The sequence below is a fragment of the Nematostella vectensis genome, chromosome 5 (genome assembly GCF_932526225.1).
Source record: "Nematostella vectensis chromosome 5, jaNemVect1.1, whole genome shotgun sequence".
NCBI lineage: Eukaryota > Metazoa > Cnidaria > Anthozoa > Actiniaria > Edwardsiidae > Nematostella > Nematostella vectensis.
In genome coordinates this window covers 13,598,242-13,624,706 of record NC_064038.1, presented here as the reverse complement: position 1 = coordinate 13,624,706, position 26,465 = coordinate 13,598,242, and the positions used below count along the sequence as shown (strand labels likewise).

General features: G+C 42.5%; 1 protein-coding gene across 1 annotated transcript; it reads right to left on the bottom strand.

Moving 5' to 3' along the window:
* Positions 1–71: 71 nt before the first annotated feature.
* On the bottom strand, positions 72–26,373 carry LOC5503306 (uncharacterized protein PB18E9.04c). Its single transcript, XM_048727287.1, has 10 exons — positions 26,065–26,373; positions 24,664–24,923; positions 22,091–22,661; positions 21,667–21,786; positions 20,714–20,828; positions 12,697–12,917; positions 12,092–12,197; positions 6,240–6,472; positions 4,490–4,715; positions 72–4,215 (listed from the first exon to the last, which is right to left on the bottom strand). Exons 1-10 carry the CDS (start codon positions 26,144–26,146, stop codon positions 3,822–3,824), a joined length of 2,328 nt encoding a protein of 775 aa, XP_048583244.1. The 5' UTR covers positions 26,147–26,373; the 3' UTR covers positions 72–3,821.
* Between the last annotated feature and the right edge of the window lie 92 nt (positions 26,374–26,465).

Here is a 26,465-nt window from a genome sequence, read left to right as displayed (position 1 = left end):
GCCCGATCAGGGAACGCTGATTCCATATCCCAATTTACATACAACTTAAATAAGAATCACAAACAGTGTAATTTACTTTATGTGATTTTATTATCATCATGCAATTCTGATTTGTTATAATTATCAACGTGAACACTTTAACCTCGATGGCGCAGTCTTCGAAAGAGAAAAGGCGAAGTTGAAGAAGAGAGAAAGAAAGGTATTTTTCTTTCCTTTTCTACTCATCTCTTTCGCCGAGCAAAAAATATTCCCTCTCTGAGTCCGCCCTTTCTATTTTTTATTTTATTTTTGCTTTCGCGGGCAATAAAAGCTAGTTTTCTCCTTACTGTTACTGTTGATAATATTCTCAAAATGTATTGTACTGAGAGAAAATTGTTATAATTTCTGGTCAAGGAGAGGCCTTGAATAAATTTTATCAGTATATAAAACTCGGGAACCTCGCAAGAACAAGCGATTTGATTGGTTGAGAAACTCGGGAAAAAATGCAATATACACCTTATAGGAGGTGGATATTTTACTGCGCCCCAAAATCAAGAAAAATGGCGGGTGTAACTGTGTAACATTGTTTCCGAAAAGAACATTGCTGTAAAGCTCGTTTTATATGCTAAAACAATTATACCATTTTCATTTCGGCGGATAGTGGCTTTCCACTATCCACTTCAATGGAAATGGTATAATTGTTAATTATTCAGGGCCTTAGCAGGGGGTGGGACACTGAGAGCACCTCCCCCCCACAAAATATCTTTAAAAAAAGTATGAGAAAATGACAAGGAGGGGTGTGGCTGTGCCCCCAAATATTTTCTTAATGTTTTTGTAATGTGCACCCCCCCCCCTACCCCCACAATATTACGAAGGTACTGTTATTGATGCGAAAGGTGCTCTATAAAGGCTGGTTCTCACGAGCGACGTAAGCGTAAGAGGAGACGTAAGCGTAAGAGGAGACGGAAGCGTAAGAGGAGACGTAAGCGTAAGAGGAGACGGAAGCGTAAGAGGAGACGGAAGCGTAAGAGGAGACGGAAGCGTCAGAGGAGACGGAAGCGTAAGAGGAGACGGAAGCGTAAGAGGAGACGGAAGCGTAAGAGGAGACGGAAGCGTAAGAGGAGACGGAAGCGTAAGAGGAGACGGAAACGTAAGAGGAGACGGAAGCGTCAGAGGAGACGGAAGCGTCAGAGGAGACGGAAGCGTAAGAGGAGACGGAAGCGTCAGAGGAGACGGAAGCGTAAGAGGAGACGGAAGCGTCAGAGGAGACGGAAGCGTCAGAGGAGACGGAAGCGTAAGAGGAGACGGAAGCGTCAGAGGAGACGGAAGCGTCAGAGGAGACGGAAGCGTAAGAGGAGACGGAAGCGTAAGAGGAGACGGAAGCGTAAGAGGAGACGGAAGCGTAAGAGGAGACGGAAGCGTAAGAGGAGACGGAAGCGTAAGATGAGACGGAAGCGTAAGAGGAGACGGAAGCGTAAGAGGAGACGGAAGCGTAAGAGGAGACGGAAGCGTAAGAGGAGACGGAAGCGTAAGAGTCTTATGTCGCGTGAGAACCGACGCTTCCGTCGGTACGCTTCCGTCTCCGCTTACGCTTACGTCGTCCTGAGAACCAGCCTTAACTAATAATAGACAATAACGACTACGTGGACTACGACGATAGAAAACTATGGAATTAGATTAAGATTCAATAGCGCCACGTGGAAATGGCGTTTTGTCCGATACATTCCAGCCAATTTCCACCAAACCAGAACATGGATTTCAAGATTCACGTTCATTTGAGGACGCGAACGTTTGCAACATTAACTCCTCTAGCTATGCTCACTACTGTAAATATACTGTACTTACTCAGTTTATTGTTATGTTTCTATGTTATTGCTTTCAAATGCTACTAGTTTAAAATGGAACGCTAAGCGCGAAATAATTTTTCGATCTCGTTGTCCTAGCCGTCGTTGTTGTGCTCGCTTAAACTCTCTAATATCCCACAAACTATTCCCATGCGAAAACTATCAGTAGATAAAACTGGTATCTATGCTAGAGTGGTTTCAATTAATCTGTGAATCACTAACTATTAGTTGGTGTGTCACAGTAGTGCGTGATATACGAAACAAAAAAATAGAGAACAAAATATTTTACTAGTATTACTTATGTAAACGTGTAGTATGCCACGAACTGTTTTACGGATTAATTGAAACCACTCTTAGCCAAGCACTGTTGTGTTGTTGTTAGTGCATAATGTTGCACAAAGGATGTGGTGTCTCAAGATGTCGATGGACTATCTGGGTGATGTTGGCTGGTGTTGGCAGATTGCCGTTTTGCGGTTTGTACAACGTAATTCTGGGATGTGTTGCAAGATGTTGACGGACTACCTGGGTGATGTTGGTTGTTGGTTAGTAGAGGCTGTTTGGCTGTTTTTACAACATGATGTATGATGCTGGCAAGATGTCATTAAAGGTGTTTGTGCATTTTGTCATTCTGTTTGTACATGCCACATGAGGCTGTGTGGCGTAATGGCTTTGGAAGCCTTTTGCATGGAAATCGCTACCTAAGTTAATTAGGGACATCAAAGGCCTAAGCCATTTAAACAGGCACTAAAACCCCATCTTTTCAGATTGGCTTATTTCACCCAGGGAATTCGTTAATTTAGTTGACCGTTTATTTCGAGATGTTAACAGAAAATTTGTCTTAGGTGACTAGGGCTCTCTCTAGAATGGGAGGTTATTTAACGCTATGTAGAAAAATGCGTTTATTTTTTTGGAGTGTGTCCATCTTAGGATCAGAAACTACTACCCGACAAACTATATCAGCTACTTATTTGTGTATCTAAAATCTACAGAAAATTCCCTAAACGTTACTTGTTAATAGTTAAGCATCTTATGCTATTTGGGATGTCTCCAGATGAGGGTGCGTTTTCAAAGGTCTTTTTAACACAAAGACTTTGTCTGTCTGTTATAAAGACTTCGTCTGTGTTGTAAAGACTTCGTCTGTGTAATATAGACTTTGTCTGTGTTATAAAGACTTCGTCCATGTTGTAAAGACATCGTCTGTGTTATAAAGACTTCGTCTGTGTAATAAAGACTTTGTCTGTGTTATAAAGACTTTGTCTGTGTTATATAGACTTTGTCTGTGTTATAAAGACTTCGTCCATGTTGTAAAGACATCGTCTGTGTTATAAAGACTTCGTCTGTGTTAAAAAGACTTCGCCTGTGTTTGTTATAAAGACTCCGTCTGTGTTATAAAGACTCCGTCTGTGTTATAAAGACTTCGTCTGTGTTAAAAAGACTTCGCCTGTGTTTGTTATAAAGACTTCGTCTGTGTTAAAAAGACTTCGCCTGTGTTTGTTATAAAGACTTCGTCTGTGTTAAAAAGACTTCGTCTGTACGTGTTATAAAGACTTCGTCTGTGTTATAAAGACTCCGTCTGTGTTATAGGTGTCAGAGTGTTTCACCACCTAACTTTTGATCTACTAAATGCATTTAGTAAATTTTAAAATTGTAAATTTTATGTATTTATCAAAAGTGAAATTCGGAAAATAATGATGAGATATTGATTTTCAGATCACTTGGTTTTTCTTGGACACAGCCCTGACATGCATACCGGGCTCCCTGTGTTCAGCCTAGTTCCTGGCATGCATACCGGGCTCCCTGTGTTCAGCCTAGTCCCTGGCATGCATACCGGGCTCCCTGTGTTCAGCCTAGTTCCTAGCATGCATACCGGGTTCCCTGTGCTCGTAGATGAACCGAGATGGAGCGTGGAATCTGGGCCGAGATTTGACGTAACATCTTAACCCACCACAGGGAACCCGATCAGTACACCCAGAGACTAGACAGAGCCAGGAAGACGCATCAAGGGCATTGCATGTCACACTTTGCCTGAATGTCGCCTTCAATTATCGCTGAAATAATTTTGTTCCACGACAACGCTGGTTGTAGTGCAAAAGTATCGTAGTTAGTACAACCATGTTCATATACAAGGCTAACATGCTCATCACTTATGACAGTTAGCCACATGTTCAGGTGTGCTATGTAGCCATAGAACGGATCACCAAAGTCTCCTCCAATTTTCTTTTGCCTTTGACCCAACACCAGGATCCCTTCGTTAGTGATTGAAGGCCCCGTTGTAGATAAGGAACCTGTCCCCAGCTTTATGTTGTTGATGTACAATGTATAAACATCTTTCCTTGCCCTTACCATTAGATGCTGCCATGTGTCAAACTTGATATCGCCATAGTCCACATTTCTTGAATAAAAATGTAAAGTCAACGTCGTCATATTTTCATCTGTCATTTTAGTTTGTTGTGCCATTTTAGTTTGTTGTGCCATTTTAGTTTGTTGTGCCATTTATGTCATGGATGTCATGTTATGTCAAAATCTCATGGATAAGGATAAACTTGGGGGACCAGGGGGGGGAACGCCGTGAACGTTTGAAAAAAAAACGGATTCCGTTAGGCCTTTAGGACGAGGATTTATCTGGAAAAAGAATGATAGAGAATAAAGAAAAAAGAAAAACTTACCTTGTACTCCCACCACATATGAATCTAATATCCGATTTATCTAAATAAATCCATAATGCTTCAGTTCTTTCTTCTGTTGCGTATGAAAATATCGTAAGTTTATCGTCGATAGAAGTTTTTAGCCACCAGGAAACTGTGAACTCTGCAAATGAATCATTGAAAGGATTGACGAGCTTGATGTAGTTTGAAGTGCTTCTGCTTGGAAAGTGAAGAACGCACCCCACTCCTGCAAGTACACACAATAAATAATGATAGGCGGATGTTTTAGTGTTTTTTTCTGGCTCTATCAACCGACAATTTTAATCCAAGTAATATACCAATTGTGAGAAACCATTCATTTCCATCGTCTTATTTTGGGGAGGCTAGCTGCAATATCTTCGATAATTTTGTAAATGATATAAAACGTGGCTTTTACATGGTTATTTCGAGATTTTATTGCATCATTTCGTCTTCCAATAATGAAAGAAAACAATAATGAAGGCGTGGCTGGCTTGGTAATTTTGATTGCTGTTGTCGTCGTCATTTTGATTGTTGTTGTCGTCGTCATTTTGATTGTATCGTCGTCGTCATTTTGATTGTTGTTGTCGTCGTCATTTTGATTGCTGTTATCGTCATCATTTTGATTGTTGTTGTCGTCGTCATTTTGATTGTTGTTGTCATCGTTTTGATTGCCGCTGTCGTCGTCGTTTTGATTGTTGTTGTCGTCGTCATTTCAATTGCTGTTGTCGTCGTCATTTTGATTGCCGCTGTCGTCGTCATTTTAATTGCTGTTGTCGTCGTCATTTTGATTGCTCTTGTCTTCGTCATTTTGATTGTTGTTGTCTTCATTATTTTATTGCTGTTGTCGTCGGCGTTTTGATTCCGTCCCTTTTTTAATTGTTGTTATCGTCATTTCAGATATAAGTTTCTTAAGCAAGAACGACGACGGCGGCTAGGACAAGCGTCCGTAGTTTGCGCTCGATTAACCTAATAGTAATGGGGTAATCAACAAATAAGTGTGGGACACAACTATGAAAAGAAAGTTAGAGGAGAAAGTTTACAGTGCACGTCCTCAATAGGACACGAAGCTTGAGAGGTATTGCGCCGTGGTTTGTTGAAAAACGGCTGGAATGCATCAGACCTGACACAAAGCATTTTCACGATTGAATCCTCAATCCAATTCAATTGTTTTTGTTTTATGTCATAGTCGTTCTTGTCGCTGCTTGTTTATTTATAAGGGCTAGAGTCCATATTGCCGTTTGCTGTAGTATTTTTGTTGTTGTTCTTGTTTCTACATCGTTTGATGTATTGTAATTACCGTTGTTTTAATTGTTATCGTTGGTGTCGTCGTCGTCGTTGTTGTTGTCGTTATTGCTGAACCTTTTGTTCTAGTTGCTGTCGTTATCTCGGTTGTTGTTGCTGTTGTCGTCGTTGTTTTTGTTGTAGTTGTTGTCGTTGTCTTCGTTGTTGTCGTTGTCGTCGTTGTTGTAGTTATCGTCGATGTTGTTGTTGTTGTCCACTTAATGTTGCTGTAGTTGTTGCCAATGACTTTGTTTGTTGTTGTCGTCATTGTAGCAGTTATTGTCGTCTTGATGTTGTTGTAGTTGTCGTCATTGTTGTTGGTGGTGCTGTTGCTGTCGTTGTTGATACTTTTGTTGTTGTTCTTGTTTTCTTCATTTTTATCGTGTCATTGTTGTCGATGATGACTAAAGTAACAATAATAACGATGACAGACATGATGACCATGATGAATCGAACAACAGTCCCTTACCTGAATCGTCGTTGACAATTGTTATGTTTGCCTGAGAGAGAACGATTTCGACTTGATTTGGGTTGTCAGTTGTAAGGATGACTTGGAACACTTCATCGCTTTCAGTTGCGTTGTCAACACCGATGGAAATATTGACCAATTTGAATATTTCCTCCCGCTGGAAAATCACGGTTTGATTCTCGATGGGAACGTAGTCGACCGTAGAATTTGCTGTGATGTTCCGAGTGTCCAATCTGATGGAAATAATAGGCCAATAAATAAACAATGAAGGCGTTTTTACAATATTATATATAACTATACTATTAATTACCGTGTGCCCGTCATCAATCATCGTCGAAAAAATACACAAAACCCGTTAGACTTGGTATCTTTTGCTAAATAATTGCAGCACTCTTACTCATTTTTTGCAGATTGGTTTGGACTTCTTTTGTGATTCTGAAGTTATATCCAGCAAGCTTACTTACCTGAGTTTTCAATTCCAAAATTAATTCCATAAAAAAGGCAACTTTAGTCCCATCCTCGGGTACAAAAGGCGCCGAGGTCAGGGTAACTTGGCACGAGAACGAGGCGTAACAAGGCGAGCGAACGAGGCGTAACGAGGCGCAAGAACGAGGCGTAACGAGGCTCGAGAACGAGGCGACGTAGGGGTTTTTCTTTCCCGTCCCTGGCCTTGTTCTGCCTCATTCTCGCGCCTGTGACCTCGACGCCCTGGGTTTCCAAGGATGCTTTAGGCTCTTGCCAAACCAGGACACATGTTAACCGCAACATTGGGGAAACATGTTTCCTAAATGTTTCCAAGGGTGGCCAAACGGTCACGAAACATCGGGAATCATGTTTACGCGCGCTTGGAATTATGAAATGTTTCTACCTCGCTGTGGAAACATCCCTTGTGTCCCGGACACCAAATTTGTGACGTGCAACAATGTTTCCGTGTTGGTCAAATTGGGAAACATCGAGGGAACATGCGCGCGGACAACATGTTTCCGGCAACATGTGTCCTTGTTTGGCCAGGGCCTTAGCCTTAGTTACATTGCGGACTCCGGGACGTTAAAGAAACACAGGCATTTTATTGTTGTTGTTGTTGTTACGATCGGAGTTCTTGAATTCGAGGGACTCGAGATAGCAGTCTCATCTAATCGGAATTGAGAAGAATAAAGCGGAGTAACAGCAGGCGCGTACATAGCGAAACATATTTTTGAATGTATGAAGGCAAGAAATGTGAAGCTTGATGATTACGTACGGTGACGTCACCTAATCATTCGAAACAAGAAAAAAAATGCAGAGGGCAAAGTAAGAAAAACATTATTTGTGGATTTACGCCGATGTAAATGTTTTATAAAGTGCCATGAATAAAATCTATCTATCTATATCTATCTATCTATCTATCATAGGCGTACCCCCCCCCCCCCCCTGGCGGCCAAAAAGTGGGTCACTTCTTATTAAAGAATCTTCAAAGTCAATGTTTTTTCCATATGATACTTATGACTGCGCACCCCCCTCCCCCCTCATTAAATCCTGGGTACGCGCCTGAACAGGATCTTTTGGTTAAAAATGTTTAAAGGGATTTTGATAGGTTATTGCTGAGTGTCTTTCAAGGAATCAACTGTTCTCACATGACAGATAGGGGTACATCAGTGTCTTTCTAGGAATTAACTGTACTCACATGACAGATAAGGGTACATCAGTGTCTTTCTAGGAATCAACCGTACTCACATGACAGATAAGGGTACATCAGTGTCTTTCTAGGAATCAACCGTACTCACATGACAGATAGGGTTACATCATTGTCTATCTAGGAATCAACCGTACTCACATGACAGATAGGGGTACATCAGTGTTTCTAGGAAACAACTTTACTCACATGACAGATAGGGGTACATCAATGTCTTTCTAGGAATCAACTGTACTCACATGACAGATAGGGGTACATCAGTGTCTTTCTAGGAATCAACTGTACTCACATGACAGATAGGGGTACATCAGTGTCTTTCTAGGAAACAACTTTACTCACATGACAGATAAGGGTACACCAATGTCTTTCTAGGAATCAACTGTACTCACATGACAGATAGGGGTACATCAGTGTCTCTCTAGGAATCAACTTTACTCACATGACAGATAAGGGTACATCAGTGTCTTTCTAGAAATTAACTGTACTCACGTGACAGAAAGGGTACATCAGTGTCTATCTAGAAATCAACCGTACTCACATGACAGATAGGGGTACATCAGTGTCTATCTAGGAATCAACCGTACTCACATGACAGATAGGGTTACATCAGTGTCTCTCTAGGAATCAACTGTACTCACATGACAGATAGGGGTACATCAGTGTCTTTCTAGGAATCAACCGTACTCACATGACAGATAGGGGTACATCAGTGTCTATCTAGGAATCAATCGTACTCACATGACAGATAGGGTTACATCAGTGTCTTTCTAGGAATCAACTGTACTGACATGCAGGATAGGGTACATCAGTGTCTATCTAGGAATCAACCTCACTCACATGACAGATAGGGGTACATCAGTGTCTATCTAGGAATCAACCTCACTCACATGACAGATAAGGGTACATCAGTGTCTTTCTAGAAATTAACTGTACTCACGTGACAGAAAGGGTACATCAGTGTCTATCTAGGAATCAACCGTACTCACATGACAGATAGGGGTACATCAGTGTCTATCTAGGAATCAACCGTACTCACATGACAGATAGGGTTACATCAGTGTCTCTCTAGGAATCAACTGTACTCACATGACAGATAGGGGTACATCAGTGTCTTTCTAGAAATCAACCGTACTCACATGACAGATAGGGGTACATCAGTGTCTATCTAGGAATCAATCGTACTCACATGACAGATAGGGTTACATCAGTGTCTTTCTAGGAATCAACTGTACTGACATGCAGGATAGGGTACATCAGTGTCTATCTAGGAATCAACCTCACTCACATGACAGATAGGGGTACATCAGTGTCTTTCTAGGAATCAACTGTATTCACATGACGGAAAGGAGTACATCAGTGTCTTTCTAGGAATCAACCGTACTCACATGACAGATAGGGTTACATAAGTGTCTTTCTAGGAATCAACCGTACTCACATGACAGATAGGGTTACATAAGTGTCCATCTAGGAATCAACCGTACTCACATGACAGATAGGGTTACATAAGTGTCCATCTAGGAATCAACCATACTCACATGACAGATAAGGGTACATCAGTGTCTTTCTAGGAATCAACTGTACTCACATGACAGATAGGGGTACATCAGTGTCTTTCTAGGAATCAACTGTACTCACATGACAGATAGGGGTACATCAGTGTCTTTCTAGGAAACAACTTTACTCACATGACAGATAGGGTTACATAAGTGTCTTTCTAGGAATCAACCGTACTCACATGACAGATAGGGTTACATAAGTGTCCATCTAGGAATCAACCGTACTCACATGACAGATAGGGTTACATAATTGTCCATCTAGGAATCAACCATACTCACATGACAGATAGGGGTACATCAGTGTCTTTCTAGGAATCAACCGTACTCACATGACAGATAGGGGTACATCAGTGTCTCTCTAGGAATCAACTGTACTCACATGACAGATAGGGGTACATCAGTGTCTATCTAGGAATCAACCGTACTCACATGACAGATAGGGGTACATCAGTGTCTATCTAGGAATCAATCGTACTCACATGACAGATAGGGTTACATCAGTGTCTTTCTAGGAATCAACTGTACTGACATGCAGGATAGGGTACATCAGTGTCTATCTAGGAATCAACCTCACTCACATGACAGATAGGGGTACATCAGTGTCTTTCTAGGAATCAACTGTATTCACATGACGGAAAGGAGTACATCAGTGTCTTTCTAGGAATCAACCGTACTCACATGACAGATAGGGTTACATAAGTGTCTTTCTAGGAATCAACCGTACTCACATGACAGATAGGGTTACATAAGTGTCCATCTAGGAATCAACCGTACTCACATGACAGATAGGGTTACATAAGTGTCCATCTAGGAATCAACCATACTCACATGACAGATAAGGGTACATCAGTGTCTTTCTAGGAATCAACTGTACTCACATGACAGATAGGGGTACATCAGTGTCTTTCTAGGAATCAACTGTACTCACATGACAGATAGGGGTACATCAGTGTCTTTCTAGGAAACAACTTTACTCACATGACAGATAGGGTTACATAAGTGTCTTTCTAGGAATCAACCGTACTCACATGACAGATAGGGTTACATAAGTGTCCATCTAGGAATCAACCGTACTCACATGACAGATAGGGTTACATAATTGTCCATCTAGGAATCAACCATACTCACATGACAGATAGGGGTACATCAGTGTCTTTCTAGGAATCAACCGTACTCACATGACAGATAGGGGTACATCAGTGTCTCTCTAGGAATCAACTGTACTCACATGACAGATAGGGGTACATCAGTGTCTATCTAGGAATCAACCGTACTCACATGACAGATAGGGGTACATCAGTGTCTATCTAGGAATCAATCGTACTCACATGACAGATAGGGTTACATCAGTGTCTTTCTAGGAATCAACTGTACTCACATGCAGGATAGGGTACATCAGTGTCTATCTAGGAATCAACCGTACTCACATGACAGATAGGGGTACATCAGTGTCTTTCTAGGAATCAACTGTACTCACATGACGGAAAGGAGTACATCAGTGTCTTTCTAGGAATCAACCGTACTCACATGACAGATAGGGTTACATCAGTGTCTATCTAAGAATCAACCGTACTCACATGACAGATAGGGTACATCAGTGTTTTTATAGGAATCAACCTTACTCACATGACAGATAAGGGTACATCAGTGTCTTTCTAGGAATCAACCATACTCACATGACAGATAGGGGTACATAAGTATCTATCTAGGAATCAACCGTACTCACATGACAGATAGGGGTACATAAGTGTCTTTCTAGGAATCAACCATACTCACATGACAGATAAGGGTACATCAGTGTCTTTCTAGGAATCAACCGTACTCACATGACAGATAGGGGTACATAAGTATCTATCTAGGAATCAACCGTACTCACATGACAGATAGGGGTACACCAGTGTCTTTCTAGGAATCAACCATACTCACATGACAGATAAGGGTACATCAGTGTCTTTCTAGGAATCAACCGTACTCACATGACAGATAGGGGTACATAAGTATCTATCTAGGAATCAACCGTACTCACATGACAGATAGGGGTACATCAGTGTCTTTCTAGGAATCAACCATACTCACATAAAGGATAGGGTTACATCAGTGTCTTTCTAGGAATCAACCATACTCACATGACAGATAGTGGTACATAAGTGTCTTTCTAGGAATCAACCGTACTCACATGACAGAAAGGGTACATCAGTGTCTTTCTAGGAATCAACCATACTCACATGACAGATAGGGGTACATCAGTGTCTTTCTAGGAATCAACCGTACTCACATGACAGAAAGGGGTACATAAGTGTCTTTCTAGGAATCAACCGTACTCACATGACAGAAAGGGTACATCAGTGTCTTTCTAGGAATCAACCATACTCACATGACAGATAGGGGTACATCAGTGTCTTTCTAGGAATCAACCATACTCACATGACAGATAGGGGTACATCAGTGTCTTTCTAGGAATCAACCATACTCACATGATAGATAGGGGTACATCAGTGTCTTTCTAGGAATCAACCGTACTCACATGACAGATAGGGGTACATCAGTATCTATCTAGGAATCAACTGTACTCACATGACGGATAGGGTTACATCAGTGTCTATCTAGGAATCAACTGTACTCACATGACAGATAGGGGTACATCTGTGTTGCTAGTCTTGGTGATGTTAACAGTGACAAAACCCGTATCTTCAATAACAGAATACGAGGCAGACGCAAAACTGAAGTTAGCTGTGGAGTAAGATAAAGAAGTGATGTTTTGTTTTACAATATGACAAGTAATACCATGATCACCTCGGATTCTTTTGTTTTCTGAGGACGATTACTAACGAAATTCCCTAGATATCAAAAGATTGGTCCTCATACATTTATGATGAGGGAGATTTAGTTTCTAAATTTCCCTCTTGTATTAATGATGAGGGATTAATGATGCATTAATAATGAGGGAAATTTAGAAGACAAAAGATTCTTTTGTCATTTTCTAAATTTCCCTCTACATCAGTGTATGAAAGAAGTTTAGAACCAGCTTCTAGATAAGCACAGGAATTGTCCCTGCTCAAAGAGAGGGAGGAAGAGGGAGTCGATACCGAAGGGGCAGCTATTCATGGATATTAACAACTACAGGTGTTCGCGTGTGACTCCATTCCGGAAAAAAATATAAGTTTACCAATCCCCTTTTCAAATTTGCACATACAAACAAAGGAACAAAAAGACTAGAACAAAAGCTCACCTTTATCGTCGTCAATAATGGTGAAAGCTATTTGCTCTCCGACAGTCACTGTTTGGTTATCGGTTGATAGGATGACTTTGAATGTTTCATTGTTCTCGACGATATTGTCTTCAATGATGAAGATTTCAACCTTAAATTCGAGAACACCGGCTTGGAAATTCAGCAAGCTGCTATAGTTTGAATAGTCTGAAAACGTGGCACTTTCGTCTTGAGTTTTTAGTCTGAAAAGAAGCATAAAAAATGTGTGACCGTCTTCGCACACTAAAGAATAAAAGTTTTATTTTGCAAAATATTTCCGCACTCAAAATGCAGCGACTATACGTTCGGCAGCCGGAAGGGGTCCTTTTCTCTATTCTTTTTGGGCTATCCAAACACATTATATTTAAAGAGTTTTGCGTTTTTGATAAACGGTGTACATGTGATATTCATTTTTCCAGCTCGGCGCTTGGAAAAATTACAGACAACAAGCTATCGACGGCCTGGGTTCCCGAGGATGACCCACTATCTGAAATCGCCAATGCGTACATCCGGGTAACCGCTCTCTTCCACTTCGGGCCCGTAGAAATGCATACGGTCGTCAGCACGAGACCTGGCGACGCATCAATATCACATCTTAATTAGGGCGTAAAGGCCTAGCCATGTGAAAAGTGTTCTGCCTTACAAAAATGAACAAATCGGGTAAAATTCTGCACAGTCTGCCGAACTGTTACGATTCAAACTGGCACATTATCTTACTGGCTTTCCTTATACAGTAACTAACGTGATTGTTCCAAGTATAAGAATCGGACATTGTCATGCCTAAGTTTATTAGTCTTCACCATGGGTAGTTGTTTTTCCACTCACTGTGGCCGAAGCGAGGGTGTGTTTATTTCTCTTAATATATGACCTGGCGAGGTTTTGTTAATCCATTTTAATGTTGATCGTCATGGTTTTCCACTTCTCCGCATTCAGTTCTATATTCTGCATATATCACCCATTGTGTCTCGAGGTACGACTTCGGCAACAGTTAAGTCGTCAACACATTTCCAGCACTTAATTCCGGGACCCCGGTACCATAAATTACAGAAATAGCAAGGGACCCAGTATAAGTCCCTGGGAACGCCGTCAGGGAGCGGCGTAAGGGAGCAGCAAAGCCAATTTGACACTTTGTCTCATGTCCTTGTTAGGAAAACTACCACCCATAACGCTGCCACAGCCTGTGGGATGTCCAATAGCCTGTGGGATGTCCAATAGCCTGTGGGATGTGCAATAGCCTGTGGGATGTCTAATAGCCTGTGGGATGTCCAATAGCCTGTGGGATGTCTAATAGCCTGTGGGATGTGCAATAGCCTGTCGGATGTCTAATAGCCTGTGGGATGTCCAATAGCCTGTGGGATGTCCAATAGCCTGTGGGATGTCCAATAGCCTGTGGGATGTCCAATAGCCTGTGGGATGTCCAATAGCCTGTGGGATGTGCAATAGCCTGTGGGATGTCTAATAGCCTGTGGGATGTCCAATAGCCTGTCGGATGTCCAATAGCCTGTGGGATGTCCAATAGCCTGTGGGATGTCCAATAGCCTGTGGGATGTCTAATAGCCTGTAGGATGTCTAATAGCCTGTGGGATGTCCAATAGCCTGTGGGATGTCCAATAGCCTGTGGGATGTCCAATAGCCTGTGGGATGTCCAATAGCCTGTGGGATGTCTAATAGCCTGTGAGATGTCCAATAGCCTGTGGGATGTCCAATAGCCTGTGGGATGTCCAATAGCCTGTGGGATGTCCAATAGCCTGTGGGATGTCTAATAGCCTGTGGGATGTCCAATAGCCTGTGGGATGTCCAATAGCCTGTGGGATGTCCAATAGCCTGTGGGATGTCCAATAGCCTGTGGGATGTCTAATAGCCTGTAGGATGTCTAATAGCCTGTGGGATGTCCAATAGCCTGTGGGATGTCCAATAGCCTGTAGGATGTCTAATAGCCTGTGGGATGTCCAATAGCCTGTGGGATGTCCAATAGCCTGTCGGATGTCTAATAGCCTGTGGGATGTCCAATAGCCTGTGGGATGTCCAATAGCCTGTGGGATGTCCAATAGCCTGTGGGATGTCCAATAGCCTGTGGGATGTCCAATAGCCTGTGGGATGTCCAATAGCCTGTGGGATGTCCAATAGCCTGTGGGATGTCTAATAGCCTGTGGGATGTCTAATAGCCTGTGGGATGTCCAATAGCCTGTGGGATGTCCAATAGCCTGTGGGATGTCCAATAGCCTGTGGGATGTCCAATAGCCTGTGGGATGTGCAATAGCCTGTGGGATGTCCAATAGCCTGTGGGATGTCCAATAGCCTGTGGGATGTGCAATAGCCTGTGGGATGTCCAATAGCCTGTGGGATGTCTAATAGCCTGTGGGATGTCTAATAGCCTGTCGGATGTCTAATAGCCTGTGGGATGTCCAATAGCCTGTGGGATGTCCAATAGCCTGTGGGATGTCCAATAGCCTGTGGGATGTCCAATAGCCTGTGGGATGTCTAATAGCCTGTGGGATGTCTAATAGCCTGTGGGATGTCTAATAGCCTGTGGGATGTCTAATAGCCTGTGGGATGTCCAATAGCCTGTGGGATGTGCAATAGCCTGTGGGATGTCCAATAGCCTGTGGGATGTCCAATAGCCTGTGAGATGTCCAATAGCCTGTGGGATGTCCAATAGCCTGTGGGATGTCTAATAGCCTGTGGGATGTCCAATAGCCTGTGGGATGTCCAATAGCCTGTGGGATGTCCAATAGCCTGTGGGATGTCCAATAGCCTGTGGGATGTCCAATAGCCTGTGGGATGTCCAATAGCCTGTGAGATGTCCAATAGCCTGTGGGATGTCTAATAGCCTGTGGGATGTCCAATAGCCTGTGGGATGTCTAATAGCCTGTGGGATGTCCAATAGCCTGTGGGATGTCCAATAGCCTGTGGGATGTCCAATAGCCTGTGGGATGTCCAATAGCCTGTCGGATGTCCAATAGCCTGTGGGATGTCCAATAGCCTGTGGGATGTCCAATAGCCTGTGGGATGTCTAATAGCCTGTGGGATGTCCAATAGCCTGTCGGATGTCCAATAGCCTGTGGGATGTCCAATAGCCTGTGGGATGTGCAATAGCCTGTCGGATGTCCAATAGCCTGTGGGATGTCTAATAGCCTGTGGGATGTCCAATAGCCTGTCGGATGTCCAATAGCCTGTGGGATGTCCAATAGCCTGTGGGATGTCCAATAGCCTGTCGGATGTCCAATAGCCTGTCGGATGTCCAATAGCCTGTCGGATGTCCAATAGCCTGTGGGATGGCCAATAGCCTGTGGGATGTCCAATAGCCTGTGGGATGTGCAATAGCCTGTGGGATGTCCAATAGCCTGTGGGATGTCTAATAGCCTGTGGGATGTCTAATAGCCTGTGGGATGTCCAATAGCCTGTGGGATGTCCAATAGCCTGTGGGATGTCCAATAGCCTGTCGGATGTCCAATAGCCTGTCGGATGTCCAATAGCCTGTCGGATGTCCAATAGCCTGTGGGATGGCCAATAGCCTGTGGGATGTCCAATAGCCTGTGGGATGTGCAATAGCCTGTGGGATGTCCAATAGCCTGTGGGATGTCTAATAGCCTGTGAGATGTCCAATAGCCTGTGGGATGTCCAATAGCCTGTGGGATGTCCAATAGCCTGTGGGATGTCCAATAGCCTGTGGGATGTCCAATAGCCTGTCGGATGTCCAATAGCCTGTGGGATGTCTAATAGCCTGTGGGATGTCCAATAGCCTGTGGGATGTCCAATAGCCTGTGGGATGGCCAATAGCCTGTGGGATGTCCAATAGCCTGTGGGATGTCCAATAGCCTGTGGGATGTCTAATAGCCTGTGGGATGTCCAATAGCCTGTGGGATGTCCAATAGCCTGTGGGATGTCCAATAGCCTGTGGGATGTCTAATAGCCTGTGGGATGTCCAATAGCCTGTGGGATGTCCAATAGCCTGTGGGATGTCCAATAGCCTGTCAAATGTCCAATAGCCTGTCGGATGTGCAATAGCCTGTCGGATGTCCAATAGCCTGTTGGATGTCCAATAGCCTGTGGGATGTCCAATAGCCTGTGGGATGTGCAATAGCCTGTCGGATGTCCAATAGCCTGTCGGATGTCCAATAGCCTGTAGGATGTCGAATAGCCTGTGGGATGTCCAATAGCCTGTGGGATGTCCAATAGCCTGTGGGATGTCCAATAGCCTGTGGGATGTCCAATAGCCTGTGGGATGTCTAATAGCCTGTCGGATGTCCAATAGCCTGTCGGATGTCCAATAGCCTGTCGGATGTGCAATAGCCTGTCGGATGTCCAATAGCCTGTCGGATGTGCAATAGCCTGTCGGATGTCCAATAGCCTGTCGGATGTCCAATAGCCTGTGGGATGTCCAATAGCCTGTCGGATGTCCAATAGCCTGTGGGATGGCCAATAGCCTGTCGGATGTCCAATAGCCTGTCGGATGTCCAATAGCCTGTCGGATGTGCAATAGCCTGTCGGATGTCCAATAGCCTGTCGGATGTCCAATAGCCTGTGGGATGTCTAATAGCCTGTGGGATGTGCAATAGCCTGTCGGATGTCCAATAGCCTGTCGGATGTCCAATAGCCTGTAGGATGTCTAATAGCCTGTGGGATGTCCAATAGCCTGTGGGATGTCCAATAGCCTGTCGTATGTCCAATAGCCTGTGGGATGTCCAATAGCCTGTGAGATGTCCAATAGCCTGTCGGATGTCTAATAGCCTGTGGGATGTCCAATAGCCTGTGAGATGTCCAATAGCCTGTGGGATGTCCAATAGCCTGTCGGATGTCCAATAGCCTGTGAGATGTCCAATAGCCTGTGGGATGTCCAATAGCCTGTGGGATGTCCAATAGCCTGTGGGATGTCCAATAGCCTGTGGGATGTCCAATAGCCTGTGGGATGTCTAATAGCCTGTCGGATGGCCAATAGCCTGTGGGATGTCCAATAGCCTGTCGGATGTCTAATAGCCTGTGGGATGTCCAATAGCCTGTGGGATGGCCAATAGCCTGTGGGATGTCTAATAGCCTGTGGGATGTCCAATAGCCTGTGGGATGTCCAATAGCCTGTCGGATGTCCAATAGCCTGTGGGATGTCCAATAGCCTGTGGGATGTCCAATAGCCTGTCGGATGTCTAATAGCCTGTGGGATGTCCAATAGCCTGTGGGATGTCCAATAGCCTGTGGGATGTCCAATAGCCTGTGGGATGTCCAATAGCCTGTGGGATGTCCAATAGCCTGTGGGATGTCCAATAGCCTGTGGGATGTCTAATAGCCTGTGGGATGTCCAATAGCCTGTCGGATGTCCAATAGCCTGTGGGATGTCCAATAGCCTGTGGGATGTCCAATAGCCTGTGGGATGTCCAATAGCCTGTGGGATGTCTAATAGCCTGTGGGATGTCCAATAGCCTGTGGGATGTCCAATAGCCTGTCGGATGTCCAATAGCCTGTGGGATGTCCAATAGCCTGTGGGATGTCCAATAGCCTGTGGGATGTCTAATAGCCTGTGGGATGTCCAATAGCCTGTGGGATGTCCAATAGCCTGTGGGATGTCCAATAGCCTGTGGGATGTCCAATAGCCTGTGGGATGTCCAATAGCCTGTGGGATGTCCAATAGCCTGTGGGATGTCTAATAGCCTGTGGGATGTCTAATAGCCTGTGGGATGTCCAATAGCCTGTGGGATGTCTAATAGCCTGTGGGATGTCCAATAGCCTGTCGGATGTCTCATAGCCTGTGGGATGTCTAATAGCCTGTGGGATGTCCAATAGCCTGTGGGATGTCCAATAGCCTGTGGGATGTCCAATAGCCTGTGGGATGTCCAATAGCCTGTGGGATGTCCAATAGCCTGTCGGATGTCCAATAGCCTGTGGGATGTCCAATAGCCTGTGGGATGGCCAATAGCCTGTGGGATGTCCAATAGCCTGTGGGATGTCCAATAGCCTGTGGGATGTCCAATAGCCTGTGGGATGTCCAATAGCCTGTGGGATGTCCAATAGCCTGTGGGATGGCCAATAGCCTGTGGGATGTGCAATAGCCTGTGGGATGTCTAATAGCCTGTGGGATGTCCAATAGCCTGTCGGATGTCCAATAGCCTGTGAGATGTCCAATAGCCTGTAGGATGTCTAATAGCCTGTAGGATGTCCAATAGCCTGTGGGATGTCCAATAGCCTGTGGGATGTCCAATAGCCTGTGGGATGTCCAATAGCCTGTGAGATGTCCAATAGCCTGTCGGATGTCCAATAGCCTGTGGGATGTCCAATAGCCTGTGGGATGTCCAATAGCCTGTCGGATGTCTAATAGCCTGTGGGATGTCCAATAGCCTGTGGGATGTCCAATAGCCTGTGGGATGGCCAATAGCCTGTGGGATGTGCAATAGCCTGTGAGATGTCCAATAGCCTTTGGTCGATCAGGTCTAAAGGCTTTCCAATAAGCGATAAATACCAACAGAGTGTGTCAAGTGTGGACGAATTATTGGTCAGGGTCAGTTTTAACCAGAAGAGCAGAAGCTCCCGGTGACTACCTACAAACTGTTCCAATGGCTTGGGCAATGAAGGCTACAATTAGATGGTGAGTGAATGTTTGGAAAAGTCTATTACGAGATACGTCTGCAATTTTTCACACAGAAGGGGAACAAAGCTCAAAGATATACGATCGTTCAAGAGAAATGGATGGCGAGTATTTCTGCATATGTACCAAACCGCTTTAAATGGAGATGTTGATTAATTATATTATCATTATTGTAATAGTCGATTATCTATACTGTGTGTACAAAATAAAGATTTGTTATTTCACAAAAGGTTTTTAGTGCAAAGGGCGACTGGCAAATATTAAATAGCCTACCTGTAGGCTTTGATAGTTTTTCGGCACGAAAACCGAGAAAACACGTTGCTCGCATACCAAGGCCGCCATCTCGGAAAATGCGCGCCGCAGTGGGGAGGGGGAGAAAAAACTCCGTGTTTACGAAAAACTATCAAAGCCTACAGGTAGGCTAATGGTAAATGGCTTATGGGTACTAATCATTCGTAAAATTAAAGGTGTTAAATAAAGTCCAGCAGAGCCAAGCGTTGGTAACCTTCAATGAATAATTGTTTTGATTTATCCATATTCTTCAAGGGTGGGGGGGAGGGGTGAATAGGTTCGCGGATCGGCGGATTCGGCCCCGAAATGCTCGCGGATTACGGATTTTGATGATTATTTCAGCGGATTGGTGGATTTTGGAAATACGGCGGATCACGGATCTGTTTACAATTTGGGCACGGATTTCGGATTTTGACTGCTTTGACGGCCGAATTTCGAATTTTAAATGAATTTCAATCGATGCTATTGTTTATCTGTCAAACCATGCGGATCTAAAAATATCTGCGGATCCACGGATTTGCCCCGAAAATGTTGCGGATCGGCGGATTTACATACCCCTACTCGCCCCCCCCCCCCCCCCCCCCCCTTCAAGACGCATGGTCACTTTCGGTCTTAGAACTGCCATTTGCCAATCGCTATTTGCCATTTGCACTGACAACCTTTATCGAAATAGGTGTATATTTGTCAGATCATTAGACAAATTAAACAGCTCTCCTTGTTTTGAGCAATCTGCGAAATCAACAGTGAAAATGGCAAAACATCAACAGTAAAAATGGCAAATCTTCAAAATTGAAAATGGCCTTCAAATTCCGTTAAGTTTCGCCAGAACATTTTAGGAGGTAAACAACGTGTGTGAATTCCGCGAATTCTCGCTTGAAGGAAAAGTTGGCAGCAAGCAACTTGCTGTTTGACTGCTAGCCGGCTTTCCGGAGTTTCGGGATTCCTGTGGAAGGGGGAAAGGGATTGCCTTCCACAGGGATCCCGAAATTCCAGAGAGCCGGCTAGCAGGCTAACTTCACTCACTATCAAATTTTGATTGACGAAATCTACCTGCCATTTCAACTGTTGATGTTGTGTGCCATAGTTCGATGAATTTAAACATCTGTAACACCAAGAGTAACACCATTAACTTACAATACACTGTGATCAATTTCCGTACTACCACGGCGCGTAACCTTCACTGTTACAAATGGTTGATTCTCGCTGACGGCCACTTGCGCAGAAGTTAAGTTGAACACTGCTGCAGTGGCTACAATAGTGCGAATTTAGATGAGAAAATTTACCAGTGGAGGAGGAAGGCAGTTGCACGGGGGATGACAAAATAATTCATTATCTTGTCCTGTCTTATCTTAGGTTATTATTGTCATTGTTTACATCTGAAAACAAAACAATTAAACATCGGAACATCCATTTAAACCAGTGACTCGGTGACTGCTTCTACTTTTGGTGTCCTTGTTTGGTTTGTAACACTTGAATTCTCCCAATCTTTTTTTTTCTATAGACGGAGAATAACAGACCTATTTTTCAATGGTTTTTAATACGGTTATTGGCAGCCTAATTCCAAGCGACCTTATCGGGCATACCGTGGTTGGGTTTCCTGTGGATCTCCTCGAACGCCTACTGAAATTCACCAAATTCGAAAGTGGCGACAGCAAAATCAGTACTTATCAGCAATTATCTGATTGACAAGGAACCGCGGAGGGGGAGGGGCTGGGGGGACCCCACCACTTTTTGCGACAGAAACAAGTCAAATACTATGATTTATTCCTTTTTCGTTGATGATTTATTCCTTTTTTACAATTTTCAGCCTTCCCACTATTCAACATGCTCCGCAGTCCTTGTTGGCAGACAATCAGCCTAAACGGCGACGTAAAATTTTAGCTTTTTGAGATTTCCAGCCTCAGTTTCTTCAAAATTCAAAGCTCTGCAATAACAAGCTTTCACACTCCCTCACGGTTAATCTCCGAGCACAGGCAACCCGGTAAGAGCGTCTGGACTAGGCAAGTACTTCAAAGCTATGCTAAAATTCCCAATCTAGTTGAAAATTGAAATATGGCAAAATATTTTAATTGGTTTATAAAAGTTACCTTTGGTTTCACATTTCATTCCTGTGTATTCTGCTGGACAAGTGCAAGTGAACTCGGTTTCACCTTTTCCTTTGGCGCAAGTGCCGTTATTATGGCACGGATTGGAATCACATGGTTGATCTGCAAAGCAAAGTTTTGTTATATAATTCTTTCAAAACTAGGTAATTTTTGTAATTTTTGCTCAAAACTATTCTTGATTTTGTTTCACCTAAGACAAACTTATGAAATTCACGGGGATTCACGCTATAAAAAACACATACATAATTGGTGTTCACAGTAACACTACCTGCAAAATTTTCGACATATTTGATAAATAAAATGTAAAACATTGTAGCTAAAGTAAAACAGTTTCTTTCTTAGAAGTTGAAAGAAAGCGACATATAGCTGACTGCTTACAATAGCATTCTTATCTAAATGATCTCACCTTGGGGAGTGCGTGTGTGTGTGGACGTGGGTGTGGATGTTGGTGTGGGTGTGGGTGTTGGTGTGGGTGTGGGTGTGGGTGTGGGTGTGGGTGTGGGTGTGGGTGTGGGTGTGGGTGTGGGTGTGGGTGTGGGTGTGGGTGTGGATGTGGGTGTGGATGTGGGTGTGGTACTGGGTGTGGGTGTGGATGTGGGTGTGGGTGTGGGTGTGGATGTGGGTGTGGATGTGGGTGTGGGTGTGGGTGTGGGTGTGGGTGTGGGTGTGGGTGTGGATGTGGGTGTGGATGTGGGTGTGGTACTGGGTGTGGGTGTGGATGTGGGTGTGGGTGTGGGTGTGGGTGTGGATGTGGATGTGGATGTGGATGTGGATGTGGGTGTGGGTATGGGTGTGGATGTGGGTGTGGATGTGGGTGTGGGTGTGGTACCGGGTGTGGGTGTGGGTGTGGGTGTGGATGTGGGTGTGGCGGTGGCGGTGGCGATGGAAGAGGATGACTCTGGTAAAAGCTCGCAAAGATGGGTGTTGTCACTGAAGTTAACTCGACAGATGAGACCTTCTGTACAATTACAAGGGTTCTGCAATAAAGAGAGGAAATTCCAACAATTATATTAACAATATTAATCACAATAGTAATAAGAAAGTTGAAACTATTCGTAACACTTTCCCTTCAACACAAACAGATCTGTTTCCAGAAGAAAAATGCTTCCTTAATCGGCTTGATAATCTCTCTCTTACATCAAAAAAAGAGCTACGCTCTCTTCTCAAGCCCATGTGGAAGAAATCATGTGTGCTGGATCCAATTCCAGGGAATTCAATGAAGATTGCAATGAAACGTTAATTCTGATACTGACAAAATGCGTTTTAACAAAGTCAAAACTTGTCTTTTGAAACAGGTATTATCCCTGACAGGCACAAAAAAGCTTTGCTAAATCCCGCACTTAAAAAAGACTCACTCGATCATGAGGTACATAAACATTATAGATCTGTCTCTAATTTGAGATTTATCTCTAAAGCACTGGAAAAAGTTGAAGCTGTTCGCTTGCACGAGTACTGTGATACAATAATCTTCTTAATGTTTCCAGTCAGTATACCGTGAGGGCCAAACTAGAGAATGATATCCTTTGTGGAATAGATAGCGGTATATGTGTCATACTAGTTGTATTAGACTCTCTGCCGCATTGGATACGGTAGATCATGAAATCAACCCCAAACGACTAGAACCTCAATATGGTCAAGAGAGCAAAGATAGGTTAGATATCTTATGTTTGAGAGCATAAGATATCTTATGCTCTCTTGATATGGTGTTACAAGTAAGGCTCTGGCATGGATTCAATTCTTATCTGACAAACCGCATTCAAATTGTCAAAATAGGTGACGAATTTTCTTCAAGTCAGAAGATGCTTTGTGGTGTTCCTCAGATGTTGGATTAGGTCCTATATTATATTCGTTATATACTTGCTTGCTAACTTTATCAAACAACACGGTGTAAACTTCCATTTTTATGCGGACGATACGCTTATACTTATCATTCGACCCATAACACGATAGTCAACTAAAGCGAGCAAAGTGATGTATAGAATCTTGCCTTCGTGAAATAACTAGCTGGATGACGACTAATTAATTGAAACTTAATAGTGACAAAACTGAACTGTTAGTTCTTAACACTCATCACCGTCCACGTCCTCCTCTGCATTCGATCGCTATAAATAATAAGATTATTTCCTCTTTAAAGAATGCAAAAAACATTGGTGTATGGTTCGGTAACACTTTGACCATGGACAAACAAGTGTCTTCAATGTGTCAGTCAATCTTCCTTTCTCCAGCTGCAAAATATTGCGAAAATTAGAAAGTTTATTTCCTTTATAGTAACTGCGAGGTTCTTATACACGCCTTTTTTCTTCTAAACTAGACAATTGTAACTCTCTTCTTACTGGCCTTGATCGAAAAGAAATATCTAAGCTACAATATAACAACAACAACAACAACAACAACAATAATAATAATAATAATAATAATAATAATAATAATAATAATAATAATAATAATAATAATAATAATAATAATAATAATAATAATAATAATAACAATAATAATAATAATAACAATAATAATAATAATAACAACAATAATAATAATAATAATAATAATAATAATAATAATAATAATAATAATAATAATAATAATAATAATAATAATAATAATAAAAAATATAAAATAATGTAATATAATGTAATAGAATATAATATAGAATAGAGCAGAGCAGAGTAGAATAGAATAGGGGCACGTGGGGGCACGTGCGCCTAGTGTTCAACCCCCTGCTACGGCCCTGAACAAGATTGAAGAAAATTTAATGCAAATTATGTTAATACAAATTAAAGAAAAATTGAAATAAATTAAAATGAATTAGATTAAAGGAAATGAACTTAAGAATTCAAGTTGACTTGTATTGAAATTGCATCGATTGATGAAAGATATTATCTAAAGGTTGGGGAGGTCACAGGAAGGTATCATGCTTTTTCATGCTTTTGATCTTTCGAAATATTAAACTGCTCACGATCGAATTGTTTGACATTTTACCTTGGAAGATCTGTGTACATGATCAGGCGTAGTCACCAAGTCTAATGGGTACATCACTTGGTCGGCGTGGTTGAAAACACATTTCGCAGAAATTCTGCTGACTGGTCCAAAGTTATACGAGAGACATCTATCGTCAGCCCAGCATTTGATGCGACACTGAGCTTCGGAGCTCGCCCCGACGGTCTTAAAGCCGTGGTTAATGAGGGTCTTGTTTTGATGTCTCGGGTGCCATATCATTACTTTGCAGCCATCAGAAAGAACTAGAACCAAATAATGAATAATTAATAATGAAGAAATAAAGAAAATTTTTAAAGCGAGCAATTACTAATTTTAACAATTGTGCACGTCATTGGTCTACTTGTCTTGAAACAGTTGAGTATCAACCAACCAATCAAACAACCGACCAACCGACCGACCGATGTTTTGTACTAGTACAAAACAAAGAATGCGCGTTTGCGGGGTCTGGCAAATAACCCAAGTTTGAAGTTAATTCGAGATGGATTTAAAGATATCAACCTTAACGGCGCTTTGCTGGCGAGTTGTAATTATAATCAAGTTTAATCTGTGAACGTAAGAAAAAAATCTGTCGACAAGTTTTATTTGTATACCTCGAATGCAAAAATTACACTCTTAAAAGTGTCGCTCCTAAAATATGTTGGATGTTTAACTATACATAAAATGAGATCAGAAGCTCGCAGCAAATTATAAATTGGCATGAAAGAAGTCCGATAGATATGCTACAATTCGAAAAATTCTGACTTTAAATAGAGTATTTCTTTGCAGAAATATGTCCGTAAAAGGAGAAGATAAACAAAAATGCAACAAAAAATATAACCGTAAATATCTCAAAATCTGACTTTCAGATTTTTTTAAAACTTCAAATATGTGGAGGCAAACGTCGTAAGTTTTGTCCAAGTGGTATGTTTTTAAAATAATTTTCTTCGTATAGTATGTATTTGCAATAATCTAAAGACATATTTTTTATTGTTTCGTCGCTACGGTAGCTCAAATAACCACAGCTCACATATTTTCCAAAAATTCAATCCTTACTTGATAAATGGACTTAATCTTAAATTCCAAGCTTTGCGCAAACAGAAACTGTAGCCCTTTAAACATGAGCGGTATATCTACTAGAAAACTGCAGGGATCTTTCTTTTAATCAACTTTTACAAAATAATAATATTGCAACTGTACTCTGTGAAAGACTGTAAGACAGTAATCTGTTTTAACAGGATCTTTCAAGTAAAAAAATCGATTAACTGTACTGTACGTGTGTGGCGGTGTCTTGTTTTTTCTGTCGTTGTTGATAGTCTGTTCATAGAATCAGTAATACCGTTGTTGTATCGAGGTCAAAATTAAGCTTGGGTGAACAGGGATCGTACATATCTATCGGAAACTCACCAATAGTCATTAGTACGACCAGAAGTGTATCCAAGGCAAGTCTTGGTTTATCCAAAATCGCGACTCTGAAAGGCTTCTTCATGATTGTTTAAGACTTCTCAACATCCACATCGAAATTGATGTGCCCTGTTCCCCGTTTGGATGTTTCTGGCACTGAAAGTAAGTGTGTACCCACTTTTGTATTTTAGAACGCACGTAATGATGAATTTGACGAAACAACTCAGGAGGTAATAGTTGGTTGCTATGCCAAACTTAATCAAAATATCTGTTTGAACTGAGGAGTTCTTAACCTTTATTGTATGACTGTTTAAATGGAGCGCAATAAAGCTACTGGCGGGGTACCAGTACAGTACAAGTTGAACGTGGTCATTAAAAGATTAATAAGGACTTATATTGTTATA